This window comes from Varroa jacobsoni, unplaced genomic scaffold (genome assembly GCF_002532875.2).
Source record: "Varroa jacobsoni isolate VJ856 unplaced genomic scaffold, vjacob_1.0 scaffold_799, whole genome shotgun sequence".
NCBI classification, from domain to species: domain Eukaryota; kingdom Metazoa; phylum Arthropoda; class Arachnida; order Mesostigmata; family Varroidae; genus Varroa; species Varroa jacobsoni.
The window spans coordinates 36,390-55,253 of NW_019213701.1; the positions used below are offsets into that span (position 1 = coordinate 36,390).

Here is an 18,864-nt window from a genome sequence, read left to right on the forward strand (position 1 = left end):
GATCTGCGTGCTCCACTGCTATCTGAGGTATTGTCGATAAAACTGGAGTTCGAGAACCCTCATATAATTATGTTATTTATCTAATGGATACGAGGCCATTCAGCATTAGATTCTAGGAATCAGCACCATCGAGGTGTTTGCAAACATATATTTTCTACCATTACATTTTTTTTGTTTTCGTCTGCATAGAACAGTATGTAACTTGTGTAAGTTACATAATAATATACAACATATGGGTTCGAATTTTAATTCCTTTATAGTAAAACACCTAAGAATTGCGTCTACGTGTACGCTTGTGGACATAATTATACAAAAACAGTTAAAACAGTTCAGCATTCACTTACAAATCCAACGGCACAGCCAATAAAACTGATTTGGTATTTGTAATCTAGTACATCATTCTTTTTAAAAAAAGTAAAACGTATTGAGTATTGGCGAAACGACTACCAATAAATAAATATGCGCAGGGGTTACAAAATTACCCCTGGGTTTTAATCCTATACGGCTAATTATCGTCGATTCTGAAAATTCCAGAAGCGTATGGGAACAGAATGATTATAGGTAGGGGTAGGTCATTTGTTGACGCCAATATCGTTCGGCTGTCGGAACAGATTACCTGTTAATCTGCTTTTTCGTTTTTTTCAGACCCACTCCTGGTTTCCAGTTTTTTTAGGCCTTGTATAATGAATCACCCTGGGTCTAAGCTGTGAGGTATTACCGCGGGAATTGTCCAGGGAAGACGTTACAGCATAAGTGGATCAACCTCAATCTCCGCCGAACCGCGCGAAGGGAAAATTCACATTGCAAAGTATCAGCCGTGACGTGAGATACGATAGGTTTCTCTCGATCGGTTGTTTACTATTTAGTTTGTGGTTCTTGCTGGACTTGTCAGAGTTATGAAATGGGATGGTAAGAATTATTATGGTAAATATCGAAATTTGTATTATTGATGACCATATTTCATACGCGTAAGAAATGTGCATTAGTTAGCTGAATCATGCCAACCCATCCGTTAATACGTCAACTTCGCCCAATTTAGACCTATCTAAAGACTAAGAAAATATAAAGACGAAAAAGAACTTCTAGCCTTTTAGTCAAATGTTCCCGTAAAGAAAAATGAAGTCGAAGTCTAGATTAGACTTAGCAAGTAAGCTTATTATTTGCTAGTTTTACTATTTCTACTTGTCTATGTGTGGTTGGTGAATTGAGTCCTGCAAGCTAATTTTGTGTTCCCTAGCTGGGCAGACGTACAAAGCTCAGGTAACTATTAACACTAAACAACACTTCACAGACTTCATCCACACTTCATTTGTACATACTGAAGGAAGAGAGTGGCCAGTCAGTTGTATCCAGCTGTTAAGTTAGTCTTGTACAATCCATTCTCATACAGTGGAATTTATCGGTTGGAACATTCAGCTGGCGGTACTAAAAGTAATGTAAACAATTGTCGCTATGATTTGATACCATATATATGTGCAGGATTAACAATGATGCTTTCGGGATAAGTGACAAACAACAGATCAAGGATAGGATCAGGATAGTGAATGAGACCAGATCGCAATCCCTAGATGAGCTTTCTGTAGTTGTACACCCCCAGGAAAATTAAAATCACCGGCGGCTGTAACGGTGAATCAATGTCACAGCAGAAACCAGAGTTACAGCAGAAGTTGCAGAGTGTCCGCCCTTGGTAATACAGCAGTATAGGATACGAAACTGAGTTAGACGGTTGAAAATGTTAATTTCAGTATGATCATAGGAAACCACCGTATCCCATCTTGATCATTTTGAAACTGGTGTGTGGTTAGCCCGTATGCGCTAAACGAGAGCGATCAAGCCGAAACCCGTACAATATATTATCTCCTAAGGGTTTAGTATCGCTGCGACCTGCAACACATGTTGATAGCGTCAGGGCGCCAGATTCAGCCGCAAGCTAAAGGTTAAATTAAAAACATTTTACATAATGACGTTTATCGTATATATTGCAGACATAACGATTGGTAGAAATCCATTTGAGTTCAGTCAGTCTCGATTCATTAATAGCTGGGTGAAGGCATGTGAGATACCGTTTGAAACTTTACGTTACGTAGATGGCTACCATAGGGACACCGTATAAAGAATACTGGTACATAAATAAGTCTCTGTTTTTTTTTTTTTTGGGAAACAACTTTTTCTTTTCTAATTTACGACAACCGCTTTCTCAACCCAAAACCCCCATAGTATTACGCATAACGACTGTTACGTTAGAGGACTTTGAAAGTTTTTTAAAGTCATATATTATTTCATATATTTCATATATTAACACAGGGGCGGGATGTTGTGACTCTCTAGTAATGAAGACAATGCAAGTACAAACATATATTGCTTTTCGACTACGATTTGATTTTTTTTCCCTTTAACCTTTACTCGTTTGATATTTGTCTGCTGACCAGTTATTGATAGGGATTCACGTGTATCCAAAAGTTATCTGGTACTTTTTGTTTCAGTATGATAGTATTAATATACCATGATAACTCCGCACTTTGCACTAACAAGCTCGTCTTCAGTTGGGAACAGAACTTGATCTACAGGTACCAAGACACCTGCACGTTTACGTCACAAATGAGACCGCATCAATTAACGTCAAAAACTTTTTTTTTTTTTGATAAACTACAATCTACTGGCTCTAATCTAATAACAGCGATCAGCAATCAGCCCAGGATTATCACTCGATCCTTACCTATTTTTTTTTTTTTATAGAAAACGGACCACATGCCCTGTTCTGCTTGATCGTGCCTTCCGTGTTCTTCGTGCCTGCCGCGTGGAAGTCTTATGCGTGTTGATTATTAACGTGTTAGATAGCCAAAGTTTGGCGCCGCTGTGGCGCAGCGGGGACCGCTTGTGTTGTAAATTGCAAATGACTTAAATAACAATCCCCTCGGGGCGATCAAATTGCTGATTCTCGTTTTTCGTTTTCGAAGCAGGGGGACGTGGGGCACCAAGATGATAAAAAGCCTAAGTGTTAGGGACCCGAAACTCAAACGCCACTTCGCCTTTCAGCAACTGGTCTCGGGCCCTGAATGATTGCCCTTGCCAGCCACCACTTAATAGGATAACGTGTACAAAATCGAAGATATAGAAAAGACAAATTTATAATCAACTGGTCGAGTTAACCGGCCAATCGCTGGGATGAAAGCAGCAGGATACAAAAAAAGAAAACGCTCTGCGAACCGGAGCTGTTCGCTCTACATCGATCCTTTGTGTCACTTTTCGACCTTGCCCCATTTCCAACTGTGATCCCTTACTCGTGTTTACTTTCTCAAGTGTACTCCTCCATGACGCGGTCTCGGTCGCATGATGAATAGCAGATGCACTAAGATTTCCTGAAAGAATCTTCCATTCGGCTGCTTAGCCCCGTCATGGCCGAAAGCATTTGCCAGCATTCGTCTTAAATGAACAACCGCCAATATTGACGGCTTCTGAGGAGCATTAGCATCATTCATTGAGTCCGTCAGTCAGCAGCAGCACCCAAAACTGAAGTTTCTTTGTCGACCGATAGATGGAATCGACTATTTGAGTAAATTCGGCTACTGATACTAACAATGGACAAATAATGTCGGTTTTCTGGAGGGGGCCGTGAAATGACACTCCATCATTCTGAAGCTCTTGGCTTTCTGCTCCCTCTTTGTTGTTTGTTGGACAGCAACTACGTGAAATGTATGTATAGTGTGCATGGATGCTTGTGCGCAAATCTAAACCTCAATAGTGGCATTGTACGTACATAGAACAACAGACAATTTGTAGGATCCTCTTAACGTATCCGCCTTGCCACAAAGATCTCCGAGAGAGATCACGGTCACAGTTGCGCAGAGAACAGCCCGATCTCTCCCCAGAATAAAAAAAAATCAAAAGGGGCATAAATAAAAGTGACACAACGTTAATCTTCGTATTTGTGGCGCTTTGAAGTTTCATAACTCTATGCCCTGACTACGCTGCAGACAGGCTTCCTTGAATGCGAAATCTATTAACACACGAAAATCGGACACTGTCGTAATTCTTAGCAAAACAGCAATTTTTTGCAGAGGACTCTCTAGGGGCAGGTAGCCCCCATGCTATCCATTTGTTATAGACAATACACGATTACCTATACACTATAGGGTCTCATTTTTACTAGATAAAAAAAAAAACAGGCATAGCTTGATTGTACGACCGGTAGCGTTCACGAGCATAGACGGCGGTATGACAACTTGACAGCTAAGTAGAAACTTGGATTATTCGTTTGATTTGTCTGAACTATGCAAGCATGCTTTTGAATAGCCAGCAATTCATTCACGCTTAGCTAAAAACTGTTCATCAAACATGCATTTTTATATATGAATCAGTATACACGTTGCAATAGGCCAAACACGGACGAACCTATTCCGCACGCTGAAGGACTTTATCGTAACACACCTAGGTTATCCGCAGCCATTTTAAATATTACAAGAGACAAATGGTTTTTTCGTTTGACCCAATTAATCTTTGCTAATTAAATATGTTAGTTAACAATGAAATCACAGCGCGTATCATTACTAGCTGTAGACTGCATTCTCATAAAGTTGAATAAAATAGCTCCTACGCAGGTTTCCTCAGAAGATAAAGCCGATCCAACGTCATTAACTAGTCATATATTGTCGTCTGAAGCAATTGTCCGCAACACCACATGTAACGCTCCGAAACGCTAGCCAGATACAAATCTTCAGCTTGATGTTCTGTCACCTCTTACACACGCCAGTATAAAACGAAACCTACCAGCTCATTCTTCCTCGAAAGCAAGACCTTACATGACCCCCCACGGAGAACATGTTCCTGTACAAGGCTCACTGTCGATGTTATGACAGCCGACGAAACGACGATTCAAAGTGGTTTTCATCGGCGAATTAGCCAGCTGAATCGGGTGTGCATTCTATAGACTATACAATTAAGTGCAACACATATAGCGAACCCTATTCTGCAAACAGTTTAGGCCTCTTATGCTCTTAGAATCCTATAAGCAGACAATTATAACGCGTTTTATTGTAAACTATATCCATATGGCCAGTTAAATTGTATGCTATGAACGATGCGAAGTGCGCCCTTTGGTCGCCCCCGGGGTGCGCCCCTGGAACGCTGACTTTCTGCAAGGTCAACGTTGGACTGCCCCACAATCAGATTCACGATCTTTTTGGGGAAAGCTATGATTAACGAGGAATTTCACTAAATATAAAATCATTTCTGATAAATTTGCAATCCCTTTATGTTAAGAATCCAGTGTCGTTAAAAATTATCTACCTATTTTTGTATACGGACTTACTGTTGGCTCTTCATTATCTATAGATATGAAAAAATCTAACCACAACTATAATAATAAGAATATGGGAAAACACTGTAAATACTGGATAGTGCAAATACGACTAAATGGACACTATTCCCGACCGTTTCGTAGCAGACGATGGCGCGGTGTGGCCATTTATTGATTGGTACTGTATATGCCGACTTACCTTGCTTTTGGTGGGAGAATATTGTTCTCTCCATATAGTTCCCGCGATTCCCGATCAACGTCCGCTAATCTGTGACTACTTGTTGCCACGGCGCTGCCCACACTCGTGACGGCTGTCAGAGGCTGACGGTGGCCTTCAAGCGACGCTTTGGCAGAAGCAAGCTCCTTGACCACGCCAACCTCTTTACTGCTATCATGCATTCCGCTAGCTGTTCGAGCAAGTACGAGGCTCGGCTGGCCTGCACCTGTTGGCGTGGCTGCGGGGCCTGATAACGAGCCCGCTGGAGTCGAGTATCCCACAGTTGAATTGTTTTCGGTGGTAGCATTGCTATCTTTGTCGCTTAAAGTACGGCCCCATGAGCGTAGCAGGCCAGAAGACGCTGGACGATCACGGAATTCGGTTGAAGAAGCCACCACAGGCATCGTGACGCGCCGTGGCGTAACGTCACGTCACCTAGGACACACGCTCAGAACCCTCCAATGTCCAGCATACACAACTTCTTCCTCAGACTCTGGATTACGGGAAACAAATCGAAGAAAGACAAGATCTTATTAGTTAGAGGGTCGTTCAGATAACTGGCATTAAGGGACTAATGACCAGAAGCGACACCTACAGAATTGGATCATTCAGCAGATGCTCAAATTGTATGGACCCGAATAATCTATTGAAGAGACATTATTTTGATTGAACCTTGATCATTTGGACGGTAATTGTATTATTTGGCATACTATTGCAGACTGTACAACGATCATTGTTTTCGATAGCTTTTAAGTTTTTTTTTTTAATAGAGACGAAGTTAATCTGGTAAAATATGTGCTTTTTATATACGTTTTTCTATTTCTTTATGAATTCTTGAATAATTCCATAAATTGTTTCTTCAAGAAAATAATTTACCTTAAACACTGCCAGATCCAAAATGTTTATAGGACGAAGAAGTCGTCACACACTAAATATTATGTGTTAGTAAAAATCGCAAGTGATCAACTTGGAATTACAAAGAATCTTAACCGTAGCTGCTTGAAAAATAGTATTCTAAATATAAGAATTTCTTTTCTGATAAAAAATTATATCAAAGCTATAAATGTGAAATCATCCTAGTGTTTATTCTAAACAAACTGTTAGCGGATAGTTTCATACAGTAGTCTTTTTATGATCATCGGGGGGGGGTGGGGGGTCTGAAAGTATCCATTGTGGCCTGTTCCGCTCCGTAAACACATGCGGTTCGCTAGGACCCACAAGTCGAGGCAGTGTGGGTTAGTGCACAAAATTAACATGTGCTTCAGTATGCTTACCGATTTAAATAGTCACTCGGTTAAATCCAATTTCTGCCGCCTAACAGAGGTAACAAATCCCAGGTGAAAACGTATACTGTGCCTCTTTGTCCTAACACTGTGGCATCGTCTTAGTCCCAGGTAAGAGGCCTGAAATGTATGGCTTCATATTGCTCAGCTCTAATAGCCCCATACTTACAAGCCGTCCTTCTTTATGTTCGCACGTAACATCCAGATGTGTGAGTCAAAGTGAGGTTAGTTTTAGGAACTCAATCCATAAATACGACAGCTGTCCCCGCCACCTATTCAACAAGATATTTAATTGCCTAAACATTGTTCTGATGCAGCTACGCATTTTGAACAAATCAGCTGATGCAAGCAATCTACGCATTACGTATTTATTATATCACGGAGATTCTGCCTCGTAGTAGACATTCAGCAGCCCTATAGATAAAGTAGTCACTTTGTACATTGGCAACCGGGGCATTCTTGCTACGAAAATGGCTCGGTAAAGTTCGACCTAAGGGGCCGAAGTTTTCTATTACCAAATATTGTAAAGCCTAAGTTATTTAAAGGTTCCTATTTATGGCTTCGTTGGCTTAGGGGATCCACACGTAGTTCTAGGCACACCCCTTCTCGACGAAGCGGTTCGTTTAAAAGAAACCATCTGCTAAGAACCAGAATTTTCAAGAGCTAAGTAAACATGAATATATCTCCATTATACTACAAAAACATTTAGCCAACAAAAGCGATAGGTACGTGAATATAGTTTTTTTTTTTTTTTAATTAGTTCTATTAATAACGACAACTATAATTTTACTAGTAAAGTTCCCGCTCGGTCGCAGCATAAACATGGTATTCCGAACAAACAGCCCGTCTTTTTTCTCGTCAAGGCTGCCTTCGAGTTCGAAATCTCGCTCCTAACTCGCATTTTCTCGCACTAGTTTCACAAGAGTTAAAGCTAGTTATAAAATGGATTTTTTTGGGCACTTCTGCAACTAACTGTTCGATCCTATTGATCTCGTTGCAGGTGACGTACGTACTGTATTATGTAGTATTCGTTATAATGCGTAAGATTGTGCCCGCAGACTAAACGACTCTTGAGATTGTAGGCAACCTTTCCGGCTTAGGCGGTCCATAGACGCTTCGAGCTGACTTAAAAAAGGGGCGATAGAACGCTTTTAGTAAATTCATAGACTCTTACTTATGTGTTACGGTTTGTATCTTTGATGTCCTACTAATTGTAATCCACTAATGTATTCAATAGCGCGCAGTCTAGCGAATAACTTGAATAAGTCAGGACCCAGGAGTGACGCGTTGCCGAATATGCCTAAAGGGTATTTGACCGCCTTATCTTTTTCTATACTAGGTCACACTATTCAACATTGGCCTTTCCTTTACGTTCCCAGTTGGGATAATCAACCAGCTTTGGAGGCCAGACCTTTCCTATTTGATACTACTTATCTGGAGGTGCATCTGGGCGTTCCAGTAGACGGTAGGTTCAATAAAACCAATTAGAAAATAGACAGTTGGTTGGATCCTATTTACAGTTATAGTTATAGAGCAGTTCTATTTACCCGCGTTGTAAGCTTTATGGGTCTGAGTTTTTGTTAGATACCTCCAAAATGCAGCTTCTAAATATTCTACATATAGTTTAAAAATAAATTCGCATTACAATATAAATATATTTTCTGGCCAGCGTCCATTGGTTCATATGTTTTGACATCTATGCAAGCTTACTTTTTGACTGGCGCCTAATTGTTTGGCGTACATTTTGCACTAACTTGAAGAAACTTGGGGTAGCCTTCAATTTGTTTTCGTAAATGAAAAATGGTCAACACCCCAACTGAGGTTTTTTAGGAAAACGAACAAGCAATCCTCCAACGAAAATTATTTGTCATAGTCATATTTATACAGATGAGACTTACATCTCAATAATACCATTAGACTGACAGTCAAACTCTTTGATTGGCTGGGTAACTAACTAAGCTCTCATTGTGTGAATTATTTTTCTTCTCACACCTGGCTGTGAAAGTAAAATGATTAACTTGCGTCCGTTCAAAGGCAAATGTAACTTACGAGTCTGATTATCATACGGCAATGGTCTCATCCTATGCGGACAGTTAAAACTGACAAGGTTTTTAACTCATACAATGAATCTAGGTACGTTTCTCCACTGTGAGTTGTATCTAATTATTTGAATATAAAAATGGCTGCAAGCCCGTCTGTAGATGCAAGATATATGTCGCATCCCAGCCCAAAATAATCCCTTTTAAAAGAAGACCATTATCTGTTGTTATATATGCAAATGATAAATACGTACTGATTTGTTGCACTCGTCAAAATAGTACTAGCTAGTCAAAAATGTTACCCCTCGGAAACATATTCATCGCAGAAGTTCTGGGCGGTCCCCCGCATCTCCACTATATTGCCAAAAAAAATACTTATTATCCATTCTTAATTTCACCGACATCATCAAAAATAAATTATAAAATAACAAAAAAAAAATCCACTTTAATTATATACTGTGTGGTTAAAAAAAAAGTGCTAAGCATTTTTCTAATCGAATAACTTCAAAGCTAGGTATGTAACTTCCAGTCAGTATATATGATGGTAAGAGTTGCGTCGATGTTGATGTCACTTGAAAGATAGGAAAATAGTAATAATTGTGTGAAAATTGCTAACGTAAAATGCATTTATTTTAAATTCCTGCAAAAATTCGCTATGTTTTATTACGATAAAAAAACCAAATGACTTGTCTAGGCGCGTAGATCAGTTATCGGAATACTTATTGTAAAAAGCCGTCGAGAATAGTTGTGTCATTCCGAGAAGTTCGGTGTTAAAGTTAAAGATACCTCCCGTGACAATGGTCGACCAGGTAATGGTTAGTGAGATCATTACGAAAGCTGAGCAAGACCAATACGCGAGTAGCCGCAGTATTGCTAGGGGAATAAGCATCTATCAGCACACAGATTAGAAAAAAAATTGATGTTAGAATGCCACACGAATTAACGCAATAAAAAACTTACTCGACTGCAAAATTCTATAGAAACGCAAGAAAACCAAGTCATTTCGTGATCAGTTGATCATGGATGATGCAGGTGGATCACACACAATAGTATATGTGCGAATAAAAAAAAATCATTGAAAAAATACACCTTACCTATCTGTGGTATTGCTCAGACCGACGTCAAAGGAGGTGGTGCCATTTGTTTGACGATATTAGAAAGGAATCGTGCACTATGGGTCTAGCAAAACAATTGTCTCTTACTGTCAACAAGGTTACAGCAAGCCACTGAAAAAAATCAGCCGCACTTAGCGGACAGAACAAGCCTCACCTTCCACTGTGACAGTGCCAGAACATATGCATTTTTAGGTAGTCAACAAAAATTTTCAGGATTTTGTATCATCAGACAATTGTGTATTTCGGTCTGTATAGTTCTGTTAATGGTGTTAATTTAGTTTTAACGGAGGTAAACTTATCGCAGCCTTCGTCCACATGAGTGCTACAATTAAAGACGTCATCGATCAAAACGGCGCACATTCACTTTAATAATATCATTTAAAAAAAAAATGAATATTTTCTTTAATTTCGGCTTAAAAACTGTATATATTTTTTGCAAGCCAATATGAAATTGTTATATATTCCACACGCGATACAGCATAAACAAGATGAGTTAATGCTATCATTGACGGATATTTCATATAACAACGCTCTAGCCTAATGTTAGAGTTAAACAATGGTTATTTTATATCCGTTAATATCCACATGTTATACTGATTCATCAGTTATGCCTGTACGGAAGGCAATGATGCATTGCGCCCATCGTGGCTCGTACCAAAAAAGATCGATTGTACCAATCCGTAACGATGATACGATAGTTACACCTAAAGCCTATGTACACCCTCTGCTGTTGAATAAAATGAACGCCGAGTCAGTTTAGCATTCTCTTTACCTTGCCGACTAATGTAGTCGCCGCTTTCATCTTTCCCTCTTTTTTTTTTTCTGTTTATATACATGTATAGTTTCTAAATTGTCCCCACGACACCGCGTCGCAGCAGACGCCGTGCGCATTAAACACTCGGTGGAAATATAGCGAACAGCTTCTTTGTTCATCACGAATCGGGCCTTGTTCTTGCTGCAGGAGCACTTACGCTTATGCTTCACACTCTGTTATCGTTTTGATTTAATCTCATCTCTCCTAAGCCGTGAATTTTTCGTTGCAGTGATTCGTGTCCTTTCGCTCATCTTTTGAAGTTGTGTTATGCCAATGCTATGGCCGTCCGACGCATTTATATCACGAAGTTTCGTTGGACAGAACCTTGGAAGTGGCCCCTGCAGCAGCCGCAATAGCAGTAACGGCAAGTTTCTTGAGGGCTCCCAGCTGTAGAGTGCCTTTCATCTATTTTATACTGCCTGGTCACCAGAGAGTACTCGTACTCCACGCGTTGCATGGCGAAGCAGACAGCATTTTGTACTGCTCCGTTGCTACACAAGCCGTGAACTGGACAACGACGTCGGTGGTGATCGTGCCATCCTTGAAGGCGCTTGCAGCCAAATTCTACAGATCAAGCAATAGGCTGACTGGTTGGCTATCCAGACCCTGCATAAACATAACATCTTTTCTCACAACACAAATGTGCTGTGTAACTGCATTGATAAGCAAGCATATGCATATATATATCTACATACATATTTACATAGGAAAGGAGGCTCAAGTAAGAGAGAAATAGAGGGCGGCAGCCGTCTGGGTAGATTTCTGCGCGCTCCATGTACGAATGTATGAGCAGAGAAAAGCTTCCTTAAAAGTCCGCTGTTATTTGTCCTCTTTCGCTATACGTACTGATTGTCGCTTAACTGGCAGAAGCAGAGTTTTTTAAAAGCAGACTGAATACGTCAGAAGAGAATTTCGAGCAAGACGAGCTTTTCGCTTTGGCCGAGATTTAGCATGGGATCGCAGACAGCAGCTCTGCGTTTCAACAATTTCCATCGAAATAAAATACAAAACAAATGTAGAGCTTCCTTTTTGCGAACGTATCGTTGTCGTCATCATGTCGTAGGCAAGTAAGTATTTACGGTGAAGTGCTAAAGCTCTTAACCCGGCTTTGTTCTGCGAGAAAACTATGAAACTGCCATCCGCTATGGAATACAAATAATAAAAGAAGAGCGACGTTTAGATAGATAGCATCGTGGTCAATGGCATGCATTTGGGATCGATTGTGTCTAAACGCATCTATAATCTATGTTGAAGTAGGCTGCACGTGCCAATTTCGCATGCACAGACTGGCATTTCTATCTGATGAACTTTCCGACCGTAGAATTCGCAGTGCCGCGAATAGCCGTAAGGAATAGAGGGTAGTTATGAGCGTAACAGTCTAGTAAGATATATCTCCATAATGATGCAGCAGTAGAGGAGATCGGCCAAGTTCAAATAAAAACGCAGGCAGATTTTACCCCCTGTAGTAAAATCTCGACAATGCATAGAGTAGTGAATGAAGCAACGATTTTTCTAGCAGATTTTTTCAGGATGAAGTATTACTCGTTCCTCTCTATATTATGCTCGTTGCGTTGAAAAGCCTTTGATGCCACGGTCTATCGTAGATGGCTCGTCTGATAGCCAGCTACTGGAAACGTTACAAGCTTCACTAAACTAACCCTGAATGACTTTTTCCAGTTAGTGTTCAATAGATCTTTCAAATCGCTTTACTCGGCCATCATTTTTAGTTCACAGTAGTTCAAATAAAAATTCAAACAACCCTTTCACAATAGAGTTTAATTTTATTCTAAGTTTATTTGAATTATGTAACAAAGCTATTTATGTTACTTCCCTATTTGTTGCCTGCTATTTTGCTTTCTTCTTCTCCGATGTTACTTGGCTTCGTCCCTTCCACCTTCCTTTTTGATACACATCTTACCCCCTTGGCTCGATGGCTTACCCCCGCCTCTTAGTTTTTTAATCAGGATATTAACTTCTTGCTGGTTAGATTAGCATGACTACTTTTTTAATCAAAATTGGCTATGCTTTCTTCGTGTACTTTGCTGCACTTATTTTCCTATTTTTGTTCTCCACCTGTTCATTACCCGTAGAATTGCCTATTTCGGCTTTCCTTTTCGTCCATCCGTGTTTGTCCCCAACCTACTAACAAGCGACCCGAGAAAAGCGAAGACAACCCGAAACAACAATTATGCGAAACACGTCCTTCATGTTGGCGTCTTTCAGCAGTGAAACACTGACAAGATGCTATAAGCTAGATTTTGGGGCGAAACTGTACTCTGCCCTCAGAAAAAGGACTATTGCAGTTGTATACGACATGCGAGAGTGGAACACACGCACAAGAGGCCGAACCGGGTAAGAAGCACAAATGGGAAGGGCAAGCTGACAATGGAAGAAGCAGACCAGCCGTCTGCATAAGAATTAGAACTAATATCTTGGCACGGACAAACACGACCCCGTAAGGCACACCATGGTTTAGTAGTGCACTCATCTCGGATCGCCTGGGCCTGACTACCTATTATTACAGCGTTGCTAGGCCTGTCTGTTCACATCAGCTCTTTTTGCTGTGGTCACTATCTATTAAAAACATTACGACATTGTGGAGCCGACTACTTCATCTATCCACTATATGTTATTACGTAAATATCGGCAAAGAATCAGAAGTTGTCGATGCGCATTTGTTGCCGACATCCCTGTTATCGCCCAGACACTCTAACGAGTGAAGTTTAGGCGAACGAGATTTTAGATAACTCGCATAGCCAATTCCTACGGCTGATGTCCAGTAGGCGAACTTTTTTTGTTAACCAAACGAGTCGAATGAAGACCGGACAGGGGAACGTTGCTTGTATCGACGATCAAGGTCTGGTAAGTGGCGGTTTGTTCTACGACGTCGCTATAGGTCTAACGATTCGTTACCACCTTTGGGTGCGGAGTAACGGCGACATAGTAGATCCAAAATGCGCATATATTCCATATATCGAGTAGCTATATACTAGACTTATACGCGCCGTGTGGACACGTAGTTGACACGCGTACATTGGCGCGAACATGTATGGATATATGCATGCTCTGTCTCTACAAACTATGACGACTCTACTGGTTATAATACCAATTACTGTCACTTGTTAACAGTGAACCCGCTATTGTTAAACAAATACATCCGGGTGAGTGTGGGCCACTTGCGAGATCGCTATCTACAGACTATAGCGTTTCAGCCTATACATAGAGTTCCGAGCATACCAAAGACGGCGACCAAGCGGAAATGGCTAGAGCAAAACAGACCAAGTAGACAGCGGAATACGAGCGTATGGTAGTTCGACTAAAGCTACTGTTCTGTATTTCGAAAAAATGATTTTTCCTAGCTGAATAGTTAGTATATAGAGGAGGAAAAATCGTATGCGGAGCGCAAAGATCAGAATTTCGAAACGGAATATACATAAGTATGAACAGATAAACTCCTTTATGTTTGCCATATGCTTTTGGCGACTAAATTTTTTTTGTTAGCAATCACCAGATGAGTTATGCCCACAAACGGTGTCAACAAAGCAGGTACGAGATCACCGTTGGGTTGCTGTGTCATCCTATATTCAGCTCAGTGGGCTAAAAGAAGCTGTGCCAATTGGGTCGCAAAGTTATGATTTGGCTGGTGTCAAATCAATGGGGAGGAAAACCTGCTTTGAAGCGTCTTGATTCCCCAAAAGCTAGTCCGTAACAAAAACTATGCACCATCAGAAGTCATTGTATTACTCATGAATTGTTAATATATTTGTACTAAGTGACCAGAAGGCCTTTCAGACATTCAATCTAACAAAATACTACTCCTTGATAAATTTCATTTTGTTCAACTTCAGGTGGATATGTCACAGGTAGTTAAAGTCCATTGTGTGGCTTCACTCCGTAACCTAAAAAACATCGTGACGAATATATCGCTGTTCGATCCAAGGCAATATACAAGCATAAAATCGCAGGCCAAAAATACCAAATCTGTTGACAATCCTTTGCTTCTTCCCCCACCCACACAGTACTACGATATACATACAACGCACCGGTCCTGTCATACAATACTTGTGTAAACTCTACTGAAAAAAACTAATGGTAAACTTAAAAAAATTACTGTTAATTTAAAGCAAATCACTATCGAACGTACGCCGTAATGACACAATGGGAAAATTTACATCCGATTTCATTTTAGCCTGATCAGCATAGCAACTAGAGCAAGGCAAACATCAAAACGTACGGTTAGAAAAAGTTCAAAACCAAACGCGCCAAAGAACTTATAGCAGAGAGAAAGTTCTTATAGTAAACTTGATTATGGCTGACTTCAGTTAAAATTTAATGAGAATATTTTTATTGGATCATTCTACGATTAATAAAGAATTTTAATTATAATACATACACTGTGCTCATTTTTAAAGGAATACGGCAGCAAATAACCATTAATTCTGCGCCAGATGTTCAAACGTTTACCATATAAACGGCTGTCGTTAAAACGTACCGCTAAATAGTGAATGTTTTTCTTTTCGCTAAGCGTACGAGTTACGCCACTTATTACAGAACAAAGTCGATCACGTCAGACCGTGACGTAGGCAGCGAAAACCGCTCCGTCCGGTTTGGGACAGAAAGTATTGAAAAACTAATGATTTATATCGTTATTCGCTATCTCGTACTATTTCTTATACGATGTGTTTCTCTATAGCTCAAACGTTTCCGCTGTCCCTCTAACAAAGTCCACCTGAACGGTGCAGTTGTACCCTCTGTTGATTTTCTAAAGCTTTCTTTTTCACGAGCTCTCTAGGGTATTCATAAGCAGATTGCCTTAATTCTCACAAAAATGACACGAACAGTATTAATCAGCTAAGTTTAACTTAGCAATTGTTGCTATTTCAAAGCTGTTCGGACAGGATCTAGTTTATAGCAGAACTAATCATAACGACATCAATGCTTCCGCCAAGTTTAATAGATATTCGATCCTATGATGAGATTTCAGAAAAATAATATTGTTATTATTTAATTATATATATAACAGAAAAAAATTAGTCTTCTTAGTAGACTAATATGTAAGTGTTGATGTTTAAATTTCATCGCCGGCATGGCCTTACCCATTTTTTCAATACATACGGCTCAAAGAAACAGCACATGACAACAACTCCATTCATCTACTGGTTCATCGGGTGATCTGTGTGAGAATTACATTCGAGAAGACAGCTCGAGTCGTTGGACGAACAATATATGTAAAGTTCACTCAACTTAACATCACTCTGCTAGAAGTTATAAATCTTGTGGCACACGCACGCAGAAAGCACAGTTACCGTGTGCTCGCCCTTAACCACAACCAGTATAACCACAACCAGGCCTTACTCATACGTGCCTTGCGTTTTACGGAAGGCATACATTTATTAAGCACTCGCCGTGTAAAGATCCGCTCTTGGCGGCTGATAAATTCAGATAATTCAGCTGTTATTATTATGGCAGATTAATCCATATAATTTAGGCTGTTTTATTTTTATTTAAAAATAATTCTTATTAGTGCATGTCTTCGTCTGCTATAAAAAAACATGAACGAATTTTAGATAAATTTGCCAGTGTATATGCATGTAAGACGGTCACGTCAATACTATGCGAGGTGCGGCGCTGTATAACTGCTCGGACAATACTCTATATTTGCAAGCAATTGTATATATTTTTGTGCAATTTGAAGGCAGATTCACTGCTATAATTAATCTGGTGGTCATTTTATGCATCGCTCAACTGTCAGGATAATCAGATTAGAGTTAAAGCTTCCAATACTTTGTTAAGACGCCTCGTAGTCCCGTCAATAGACAATATGAAGGGGATTGTTATGAATTAAAGTAGATACCACGTTCTTATATTTTAAAATATTCTAGATTATAATCTCAACATTAATACAGAGCCCATAGCAGATAATGAATAATCCCCAATTAAAAATAAAGTCCCGATCAGCATCAGGCATCAACACCTCCCCTGTATATATATATATATATATATATATATATATATAAGTACAATAATCAAGTAACAAAAATGGTGCGTATTAACTAATTGCGCACGCCTAATACCATCCTAATCAGCAACCAGACAGTCGCAGTTTGGCGTTCCAGATATTCGTTATTAAGTTTTAAATGACTAAACAATTTTTAAACCAGCGGACAACGGCCAAAGACACCGGCACCCTTGGCTATTTCTAAATTTCGTAGGAGGCTACGAAATTTCGATTGACCCGACTTCGCGCGCAGTACTCACGTACCCTTTTCCCCGTCAAGCTTCGTTGCCCCACATAAATGCTGGCAGACACGATCAGGGCTAGATTTAACAGTCTATAACGACTGACATGTTTTTGCCCTCAACAGCGAAACCTTGTAACTGTTAGGTAGCTATACGATTTCATCATCACGCATAGGTACACTCTCGTTAGTCGTAAACAGTGAAGGCTAGAAAGCAAAAAGGGAACGCCTACATTGCACGCAGACGCCACTGCTGCTGCTTCCGTAGTCCCAGCTGGAAGCGACTAGCCATAGCGACATTAGCGCCACGTTACATGCGCTAACACCCAACAAAACACCAATATTATCTTAAGGCGTCAACTTTTCTTTTTCACGCACGTTATAGTAGCATATTACAACGATGGTATGCTGATCGACATGATGTATTGATGACCTCTGCGATAAATACGAAGAAAGGTCTATAGAAGTAAAATAGACCAAAAATGCTACGTGGTGACTGATACTAATATAGGTGCTGTTGATGCAGCGCCGCGGGACGATATCGAACGAAGAGAGGACGGGGAACAAGAGCTCAATAGAAGAATACCGTTGTCGGGCTAATGTTTGTTGTTGGGAATGAGGTATGGGTCTAAGGTGCGGGATGAGTGAGAGCTGAGTGGTCGGGTAACAGCATGGACACGCAATGTCGTCGCATTGTTGAATTGAGTAATAGAGGTAAAAATGTTCCTGACCATAGAGGCACAGTGCACGTTGCACTAGTTCACGCGCTGCTCCTACCGCTCAACGCGTAAAGTGAGCTTCGTTTAGCAATCGTTTGATTTTCCCCTGCATAGTAGTTACAGCAATAGCTCCAATAACAGAGCTGCATTACGCTGATGGTAGCAGTATATCATCCATTGTACCAGAGGCACTAGTGCTGCCGCTGTATGGTGACCGCACCCTGCTTGGGCCCGCCCTCTGGAGGACATAAGGACGACACGAATGAGAGAGCGGGCGACCCATCTGAGACTCGACAGCTCCAAACGGGAGATCGTCGACGACGACGACGACGAAACCATTGGCGGCAACAACATCAATAACGAGAACAATAAATGACAAGGACGACGATAAGGAGTCAACACTCATTTCAAACGGGAAACAGAGCACCAAGAAAGTTGTCGAATAGCTTTCATCTCTACGCTCAAGTCCGAGCTTCAAGTCCGAGCTTCAAGTCAAGCTAGGTACTGTTGACATAGCACGCAGGTAGACATTGGATCTTCACCCGCTACCTTTTTAATTTATACTCGACACTATGTCCTTTTGCATCTAGTTAGGTGAGTTCTTACTTCTGGCCTCCTTTCCTGCTAGACTTAAGGCAGCCAAAGGCCTCGCACTGTTCTGTATTCTATGCACAACGTGCGCCAAGGTATGGGAGCAGCAGCGCGCGTTTCCTTTAAGAGCCCTCGTCGACTCTCTCTGTGACTCTGTGTCGTCGTACTCCATGCTATATTCCTTTCTCTTTCTCTCTCCTTTTCCCGTCTATTTATCTCCCTGTCCTTATCGGTCGTTTTCATATTGGGGCGTCGCCTTCCGCTCTTTTTGCCCATAATGGACACCTCGCCAGGATGCCATCCATCGTAGCAACAGAGCGAGGACAGAGGCACAAAAGCTGAAGAAAGCAAACTGCCCGTGTTGCTACTCCCCCTCCTCGGGGCCCTAAGGTTCCAACGAGTCTGCCCAAACAGACTGCCAGATGGTTGGTTGGCTTAATATGATGGAGCCCAATTCGGAAAGAAAAATCAGGCCTGAGGTACCTGATCAATGTTTCCCCTGTTAAAGGCCACCGTAAACAACTGCGTATGCCCCTTTTTGGTCGATCTTC

General features: G+C 40.8%; 1 protein-coding gene across 2 annotated transcripts in view; it reads right to left on the bottom strand.

Moving 5' to 3' along the window:
- Positions 1–18,864, bottom strand: part of Wdr37 (WD repeat domain 37) — a 78,316-nt gene that overhangs the window by 36,376 nt on the left and 23,076 nt on the right. For both annotated transcript variants that reach the window (XM_022839416.2, XM_022839415.2), the window contains exon 2: positions 5,496–6,006. In XM_022839416.2, the coding sequence (XP_022695151.1) occupies positions 5,496–5,917 (422 nt within the window). In that variant the 5' untranslated portion in view covers positions 5,918–6,006. The remainder of the gene's footprint in view (positions 1–5,495; positions 6,007–18,864) is intronic.